Source organism: Danio aesculapii, chromosome 16 (genome assembly GCF_903798145.1).
Source record: "Danio aesculapii chromosome 16, fDanAes4.1, whole genome shotgun sequence".
Classification (NCBI taxonomy): domain Eukaryota; kingdom Metazoa; phylum Chordata; class Actinopteri; order Cypriniformes; family Danionidae; genus Danio; species Danio aesculapii.
In genome coordinates this window covers 15,638,548-15,648,547 of record NC_079450.1, presented here as the reverse complement: position 1 = coordinate 15,648,547, position 10,000 = coordinate 15,638,548, and the positions used below count along the sequence as shown (strand labels likewise).

Below are 10,000 nucleotides of genomic sequence, written 5' to 3'. Positions count from 1 at the left end.
ATTTTTGTCAGGTAGTGTACATCAATAGTACAAATTGTATCGCACTATAGATCAGCGTTCTTTGATGATAACAAACTAGGCCTACACATGCATTATTACAATACCATGTCTATAAATTTATGTTCCAACATTTTGAAGTAATTACAATAGCTACATGACAGGAATTGTTCTGTTGAGCGATCCAATGCTTGCCTCTTTAATTTGCAGATTAGTCTAAAGTGATTGAGAAAAACTGTTTTTACATCAAATTGCTGCGATTTGTTTCCTTCTTATTAAACATTATTATGCACATTCATTGAGAATGTGGTAAATGTACAACTACGGTACATACTGATGTATGTGAAAGTTAATTCAATCTTAAAAAAGAAGAAGAAATTATTTATAATGTTCTGTTGTTTGTGGTTTTATGTCAATTTGTTATGCATGAAATGTGTGTTTTCTGAATGAGAATGGCTGTCAGTGGTTTGGTGAAACAAGCTTATTTTAAGATGTACATGAACTCTTGGTCAGAGTTAGTTTGTAGGTTAGTTTTGTAACTGTGTGGTCAAGGGTCATAAGAGATGTTGGTTATGAACACTGTGTGAACAGTTTTGAAAACACAGCTTCAGTATTGAAGTATTAAGTAATTAACTAATTCAGTTTCTGAAAATAAGTTCTAGAACGTAATATATTGCATAATAGTATTTACAAAGTACTAATCACAATATATGTACAGTATGTATATACTGACTATCTAATTCAATGAATCCCCTTAGAAGAAAATACCTAAATAATAAATAAAGGTCACAATAATAGGCTATAGTTAGTTGTCACTACTGAAAAATATTTAAGTAATATAGGGTTTTAATCCTTGTGCACTGTTAAAATTTACTACCGTTTTGTTATGTTCAGGATGAAAACATCCACCAAATTAAACTGCTGTAAAATGCATCAGAGAAATATTTTCTTATTTTTTTTGTGCATAAATCTGTTGATCAACCTCAGTCCTGATAAAAACTAGATAATTACAGGATTTTAACTCTTTAATGGCCAAATTAATAAATGATGTCACTGATTTAGTGAAAAAACACACAAAAAGAGGTATTTTTTGTGGACTGGATTTTTGTTACCTTTTATTACAGTCTTGGACATGTGAACGATAAGTAAAAATATTGGCTTTGATGTATTGTTAGATAGACACACACACACACACAGACACACACACACACACACACACACACGCACACGCACGCACACACACACACACACACACACACATACACACACACATACTTTAATTTGCTGTTATACTCCATTTAAAATCCAGAAAGTTTTTTTTTTTTTTTGCAAAACCATCAACAATCAAAAATGCATGATTACATGATAGAAAACACAGCCACCAACAGAACATTAGGGAGCAAAAATGAAAGTTGATCAAAAATGCATCAAAGGCAATACTGTTTTATATGTTCAAGACTTTAATAAAAGGTGAAAAAAATCAGTCCACAATTACTTTTTATATTGAAAATACGTCATTTTGTGTGTTTTTTCCACCAAATCGGTGACATCCTTTATGAATTTGGCAATTAAACTTAAAATCCTGTAATTTTCTAAAAAGTTTAGTAGTTTTGATCAGGACTGAGGTTGATTAACAGCTTTATGCAAAATAATTAGAAAAAATATATATTTATCTCATGCATTTTTACTGAAGTTTAATTTAGTGGATGTTTTCCTACTGAACATAACTAAAGGGTAGTAAATTTGCCCAGAGTGTATTTGTTGAGTTTTTTTATTTTTATTTATTTTTTATTTCCAAGTATTTTCTCAAAATATCTGTCAAAATAAGATTTGTCACCAAAAATCATTCTGCTAGCTGAAACACAGAAAACGTTATGGCCAAATTAAGACTCAAAATCACTCCAATCACTCCAGAGTGGATGAAAACATCCCCAACAGCACATAAGGGTTAAACAATAAGTAGGCTAACATTTATTTATTACAGCAACTTTTATTTATTAATTTATAAATTAATTCAGCATTTTCTTCTATGGTGATTCATTTAATAAAGTAGTACATGTTCATTTTGTGACTAGCACTTTGTAAATAGGCTACAATTACAGTACATTAGGTTCGAAAACTTATTTTAGATACTGAATTACATTTTTTTTTTTTTGAAAATACTGAATCTATGTTTTTTCAAAAGTGTTCACACAGTGTTCATTACCAACCTATCTTATGACTCTTGACCAAACAGTTACAAAACTAACCTACAAAACCACCTCAACAGCACCATGGCCAAAATTTAGCTTACAGTTGCACATTAGCGCCATCTTAAGGAGAATTTTGCGACTGCATTCTTCCCATGACAACAACGTAACACACGGGAAGTTGAGCACAAGTGGTCGAGCGAACTTCCGACGCACAGGTGAGGATAAACAAATCATTAACAAATATATAATTCATATAAAACTAATTATAATTTGAATTCAGTTCGGCTTTTTATGTTATTCTGTGTCTTTGCTATGCATCTCTAATTAATATCATATCCTGAACCGCGTTAGTAATTAGATTTTATAGTTAAATTGTTTTGCTACGCATGTTCATCAAAAACTGGATGTTGTGATTAACTTCGACTAACTTGTGGTTCATTCATATAAGCTAAATGAACGTTGTTTCTGTTTTCATTTTATGAGCTTCAAATACCAAAACACGTAAATAAATAAAGAGGCGAGAAAGCAATGACGTCACATGAGAGCTTTTTTGTTGACTTTTATCTCCTCAGTTGACTGCATTAAATTCCCGACTGAAAAATGCCCAGATTTCGTGAGCGTCCAGGCCAAACAAACTGTCATCCGGAATCAGAAACATCTCCTGATCTGAGCAGCCTGATAGCGAACAGATACATCATCCAGCAGAGACTGGGGAAGGGAAGCTTCGGCATTGTGTACCTTGTTAAAGACACAAAGGCTGTGGCGGAGGAGAGACTGTAAGTCCTGTAGTGTTTCAAAACATTTATCCTGTCTTTTTTCAGCTGTGATTCTTACTGAGTCTTCCTCCAAGGACTACATTTTTTACATGACAACCTAACCCCTACACTGCAATAAAACATCATTGAAAACATATAAACAGTAACTTTAGTTAATCGCATTTGCCATCAGTTGTGGTTTATTTTTTATATTAGTACATATTTAGTAGTTAGTAATAGTAAAATAGCAGTAATAGTGACAATCGGAATAAGAATATTGTTTTTTAAGCATTTATTTGTAGAAAAGGACAAAATATCTGTACAAAACATTTACTATTTTAAGATCTTAAATGTTGGAAGAAAGTATGCATATTTTACATTATTATTTAGAGCAGTGGTTGCCAAAGTCGGGGTCTTGGGACAATGATGGGAGGTCTCTTGGAGATTTCCAAAAGTCAGATAAATATTATTAAACTATTAGAATTTACATATTTCATCTATAATCCACAGAAGATGAATATAGTAGTTAATGTTGCATAAAAAACAACATGCAAATATAAGAATCATCATCCTTAAATTACTTTCCATTAGATTGTGACCTCTGGGGTGTTTACACTAGATTAACGACAGTGCAATAGCGTCAGCTGCAGCAGATTGATTTCATGGCACCAGGTTAAACTTTCTGACACCTTTATGGCAGTCAAATACATTAAAAATAAATACAGGCCACAAATCAACATTGAGCATGATCTCTGAGTGGCGGTCTCCAAAATAAAACCAAGATATGTAGAATATCTAGAAGTAATATATTACAATCTTAAGCCCAGCCAAAAACAACACCAACACAAAAATAACATAACACAGTACTTCTCATAAAATGTAACTAGTAATTTAAAACAAAGTGACTCAAGGTTGTAATACATTACTTTTAAAAGTAACTTTCCCTGTTTCTTCATACAGGTGTTATATACATAGTTTTATCAATATGTAAGGTCTGAAAACAATACAGTGAATATTTTGGAAATATATGTAATATTTTACAATGACGTTTTGTGATTTTCTGTAAATAAATGCCATAAATGATAATATTCTTTTCTGAAATTTTGAAGACATCTTATCAGTATAAAATTTATCACAGCTGAAAATTTCAATCAAAACACATACTTATTACTGGCAAATTCAAAGAACTCTTAGTAACTTGGAAGCTGTTTCTACTGTAATGGTCAACGTAAATAGGTCATCATGATAGTCAAATGCAATTTATGTCTGAACTAAGACTGCACAATATATTGTTTTAGCAACGATATTGCAATGTGTGAATCTTCAATAGTCACATTGCGAGATGTCAAGCAATTTCAAGTGAATTTAAACCATTTGGGCAAAAGAAATGATAAATTTAGCCACTTTAACAAAGATGAAAAGTTCAGATGCAAAAACCTCTAAATGCCGTCTGAAATTTTCTTCTAAAATAAGTATTTTTTATCACGCTCCTGTGTGTTGGTTCAGTAATATCAGTAATATTTTATGGCAAAGAATAAGTTATTTGTCTTGTCTAAAAAGTGAAATAATTCAATATAAATAAAGGAGGCTGATAAAAATGTTCAGTTTTGATGGAAATTTCATATGGCATTTAGAGGTTTTCATATATATCTCTTCATATATATTTTTATAGAAATTTTTATCCTTTTTTAAATATTTCCCAAATGATGTTTAACAGAGCAAGGAAATTTTCACAGTATGTCTGATAATATTTTTTCTTCTGGAGAAAGTCTTATTTGTTATTAGTTTTTATTTTTTAAAAACCATTTTAAGGTCAAAATTATTAGCCCCTTTAAGCTATATTTTATTTGATAGTCTACAGAACAAACCATCGTTATACAATAACTTGCCTAATTACCCTAACCTGCCTAGTTAACCTAATTAACCTAGTTAAGCCTTTAAATGCCACTTCAAGCTGTATAGAAGTGTCTTAAAAAATATCTAGTAAAATATTATTTACTGTCATCATGGCAAAAAAAAAAAAAAAATCAGTTATTATAAATGAGTTATTAAAACTATTTAAAAAAACTATTATAAAAAAATCTTTTCTCCGTTAAACAGAAATTGGGGGAAAAATAAACAGGAGGGCTAATAATTCAGGGGGCTAATAATTATGACTTTAACCATATATATATATATATATATATATATATATATATATATATATATATATATATATATATATATATATATATATATATATATATATATATATATATATATATATATATATATATATATACTGTTTTACTGTTCTTTAATTTAACTTATTTATATATATATATTTTTTTTTTCTAGAATTTTGTCAATTTTATACAGATGGACTCCCCAAAAATCATCCAAACCAATGTAAAATTATGAATTTCTTTTCAAATAGTCATCTTGTGAAAGTATTCATATCGCAATATATATTGCAGAAAAAGTAAGTATTGCAATGTCAGTTGTTTTTCCAATATCGTGCAGCACTAGTCTAAACAAAGAAAATACTATAATATACAGTCATAAATTATGACCACTTAGTGGAAAACATCAATATTATCATGTGATTTTCTGCTGTTTGAAGAACTGAAGATAACTGCATGTGTTTTGGCAATCTTCCAGTAACCACATATAGTATGCACTATATAGTATCCCTCAACCGTATATACACTGTCACACACACCCACACATGCACATGTCTTAATTATGTGTCTATTTGAAGCCAACAGCAAGTCCTATGATTATTTATAAAATGTCTAATTATAAAATCCCCGTGGATGTTGCATAATTTTATTTTATACAGTCTTATAAAGTCACATTTTCTCATGTATTATTCTAAAATGTCATTAATTCCAGTGATAGCTCATTTTTAACACTAATTATATTATTCTTTAATTTCATGTTCTTCAGAAACATTGTATTTAGTTATGAAAACATTAATTTAGCTTAATATTTAAAAAAAATAATAATAATTTAAATGATTTTAAAACTGTTTTGTTCTTTGAAGTTTGCAGTTTGTCCACTTGAGAGCAGCATTGATCTTTGTGACTCAAAACTTGTCACTATAAGTTTGCTTGCAGGTGGATGGTTCATGTTACTATCAGCAATACAGTACAGTATGTGTTATTCCTTATGATTGCAAATGGGGTGTGATCAAGCAAAGTAATATGATTTAATTAGAGAGCAATATTTATACAAATCATATATTTTTAACACTCTCGTGCTTAATTTTTAACTGGTTAGTCATTGAAATATTTATTTTTATAAAGACATTTTTTTTACAGATAGAATAAATAGTGTGTCACTGAAATAAATACGAATCCTGAGGGGAGTTTTCTCTGGTATTATCTGGATGTGTTGTGCAATATATAAAGTTGATTTATTGCTTTTCTAGGGGATTGCAGTCAGGCCAGTTTGCTTTGGAAACAGAGATAAGAAAAGAAAAAAAGGAAATTGTGAGTCATTATTTCAGGAGGCATTAGGTGCTTTGGTGATCTTGGTAATATTAGATCTTTCCAACTAAGGTTCAGTTCACAGGGAAGCTTCCACACTAAATTAAACCCAACAGATCTTGCGTTATGAGGATATTGCTCTCAGATCAGAGCAAATATTTGGCTGTTCTATACATGAATTTATTACATGGCTCTTGATTCTGATGTTTAATGAACGCTGATCATTTTCATAGGCAAATCATTTTCTTTAGCTTCATGTTCCCTATAGAGGCATGTGAGAAAAACAAAACTACCTTTCAAAAGTTTGGGGTCCACTATGATTTTTGTATGTTTTGAAACAAGTTTCATATTTTTACCAAGTCTGCATTTTTAAAATCTAAAATACATTAAAATAAAGTTGTGAAACATTAAAAACTTTATGATTTTAACTTTTTGTGATTTTAATTTATTTTAGTATATAATTAATAAATTACTTTTCCTTCAGCCTTGTTCCATTATTTATTAGGGGTTGCCACAGCGGAACGAACCACTAACTATTCTGACATATGTTTTACGCAGCGGATTCCTTTCCAGATGCAACTCAGTACTGGGAAACACCCATAAACTCTCACATTCACACACACACACTCATACACTTCGGCCAATTTAGTTTCACTAATTCACCCATACTGCATGTCTTTGGACTGTGGGGGAAACCAGAGCACCCGGAGGAAACCCACACCAACACATGGAGAACATGCAAACTCCACACAGAAATGGCAACTGGCCAGCCAGGATTCGAACCAGCAACCTTCTTACTGTGAGGCAACAGTGCTAACCACTGAGCCACCGAGCCGCATAATATATAATTTATTCTTCTATACTGTATAGCTCATTTTTCTGCAGCCGTTTCTAAATTCTTCAACGTCAAATGATCAATCCACTTTGATAGTATTGTGCCACTTAAGGTTTGTAGTAATTGTGATATATTTTCTCAGGATAGTTTGGTAAATAGAAAGTTTATAAGAATTAGAATTCATTTAAAATAAAGATGTTTATTATCACATTTGATCAACTTAATGCCTTTGCTGGATAATTGTATTAAATCCACTTAAAAATAATAACGTTAAAAGAAGAATTGCAACATTAACTCTTGATTTCAGTGAAAAAACATTTAATTAATGTGACCACACTGTATTTCAAGTCCTTGAACGTGATATTTTTGTGTGAATAACAGATTTATATTCAGTTTGCACTACATTGCACTGAACTAAGGTTACATGGGCCATCTGAGCAAGTGCCTTTAGATAAATGGGATTGCTTGTGACGCTGAGAGTCAAAAAACACAAGCAAAACAGTGATGCTCCCGACAATACATTGAGGTCTTATGAAGGAAATCAAACGATCTGTTCAAATAGCTAGCCATTATTTACAACATGATTACCTTTAATGTATACTCATGTCAATACAGTTCTGAGTGCAATTAGTCTGGATCATGAGCTTCTTCTCATTGCTTAATGGTGCATACAGTACATGAACATACAACTATACAGTACAATACTGTACAACTATGTTAAATAGGTTGCAGCATCAAAGATAAATACAAGCAAGGACCAGTATGATTAAAAATACAGTCAATTGTGTAATAAACAAACACTATTAGCTCACATGTGAGTTTGAGGCACACATACTGACCGGCCACTTTATTAGGTACACCTGTCCAGCTGCTCGCTGACGCAAACTTTTATGGTGTAGGAGATATTTTCTTGGCACACTTTGGGCCCATTAGTACCAGTTGAGCATCATAATAACACCATAGCCTACCTGAGTATTGTTGCTGACCATGTCCATCCCTTTATGACCACAGTGTACCTATCTTCTGAAACTTTCTGAAATCTTTTCTAATTCCAGCAGGATAACGCGCCATGTCATAAAGCGCGAATCATCTCAGACTGGTTTCTTGAGTTCACTGTACTCAAATGGCCTCCACAGTCAGCAGAGCTCAATCCAATAAAGCACCTTTAGGATATGGTGGAACAGGAGATTCGCATCATGGATGGGCAGCCGGAAAATCGGTAGCAACTGCATGATGCTATCATGTCAATATGGACCAAAATCTCTGAGGAATATTTCCAGTACCTTGTTGAATCTATGCCATGAAGGATTAAGGCAGTTCCGAAGGCAAAAGGAGGTTCAACCTGGTACTAGTAAGGTGTACCTGACAAAGTGGCCGGTGAGCGTATGACACTATGCAACAAGAACATTCTCAGGACTGTTTGCGTTTTCTCTTTAATGTTTTGCTGAAGAAAAATAGTCATCATCTCGGTCTACCCAGGTCTTACTATCTCAGATGGCTTGAGGGTTAGTAGATTATCAGCACATTTTAATTCATGGGTGAATTATTTCTTTAAGACTAACTGATCTCTCGCCATCCTTTATGTATTCACAGTTTTTGGTCTCTGAGTTTCTAATTAGATTCCAATACACAAACAAACTATCTGGAGGAAAGCCAGTTACGATTTTGTCTGTTCATGTGCTGCTTTTATCCTTTCCCTCTGTTAGTCACACTCTACTTGGCGATGTTCTATAGCCTCTTTGTGAAAACCATCTCAGACTAAGAGCTGGAACTGAAAACCAGAGAGATACTGATGGAAAAGAGGCCAATTAGGAAGAGCTCCATGCTTTAGCTGGCCACAGGCTCGCCGCATCAAGCTATGGGTGACTGTTCCTTTGGCCCCTCCGCTTTCTGCTTGTTAGCCCATCGCAGCTGTTTGCCAGCCTCTGACCTGTCACACACAGAGCGTTGGCATCGAAACCTGAATGCCCACCTTCAGTGGCCCGCCAGACCTTCTCTCTCTTTTTCTACCAGCGCACTTATGCACCAGTTCTCCTTACTTAGTCTTCTCTCAGCCTTAAGAAAATCCTGCTGGGTGTGTGTTTTGTTGTTCCTGCCTCAGTGGCTCTTACAGTGCTATGAAATCCTTTGTTTCTTTGTGAGAGCCAAATGTCAATGGTGGGCGCTGTGAGCTGAGACTGCCGTACCCCTTTCCTCCAGCTGGCTTCTCACTGGGCTTTATTAGCCTAGACAAATGACTTCCTATTCTGGATTCGCCCTAAAAAGTAGGGCTCGTGTCCTATGGGTCCCGCAGCAGGGCTTTCCAAAAAGCCACTGCTGCAGCGGTTGCTCAAGTGCTCAGTTTGTACTCTGACTGATGTGTGTGCGCGCGCGCGCATGCGTGTGTGTGTGTGTGTGTGTGTGTGTGTGTGTGTGTGTGTGTGTGTGTGTGTGTGTGTGTGTATATTCAACATTTTAAGTGGTTCATAGTTGTCCTAACAACTGTTGAACAACACCCATTCTTGTTTAACTATTAAACGATACCCATTCTTGTTTTAGGATAAGTTTGGAAACTATTTGATTTACTTCAGTGTTGACTACTATGATGATTTTAGATCGTACACTGTAGAAAAAAAAATCACAATTCTTATATGTTGTCCCAGCATAAATTATTGTTAACTTCATCGTCTTTAAAAATTTAAGTGGATTAAACATTTAAGTTGTCCCCTAAAAACTGAAAGAATTTAGTTGTTTTAACTCTTTTTATATACA

At 33.3% G+C, this 10,000-nt stretch overlaps 1 protein-coding gene across 1 annotated transcript in view; it reads left to right on the top strand.

The window, feature by feature from the left end:
- The first annotated feature begins 2,383 nt into the window (after positions 1–2,383).
- nek11 (NIMA-related kinase 11) overlaps positions 2,384–10,000 on the top strand; it is a 108,529-nt gene continuing 100,912 nt past the window's right edge. The window contains 2 exon segments of the mRNA XM_056475096.1: positions 2,384–2,404; positions 2,762–2,965. Of these exon segments, the coding sequence (XP_056331071.1) occupies positions 2,790–2,965 (176 nt within the window). The 5' untranslated portion in view covers positions 2,384–2,404; positions 2,762–2,789.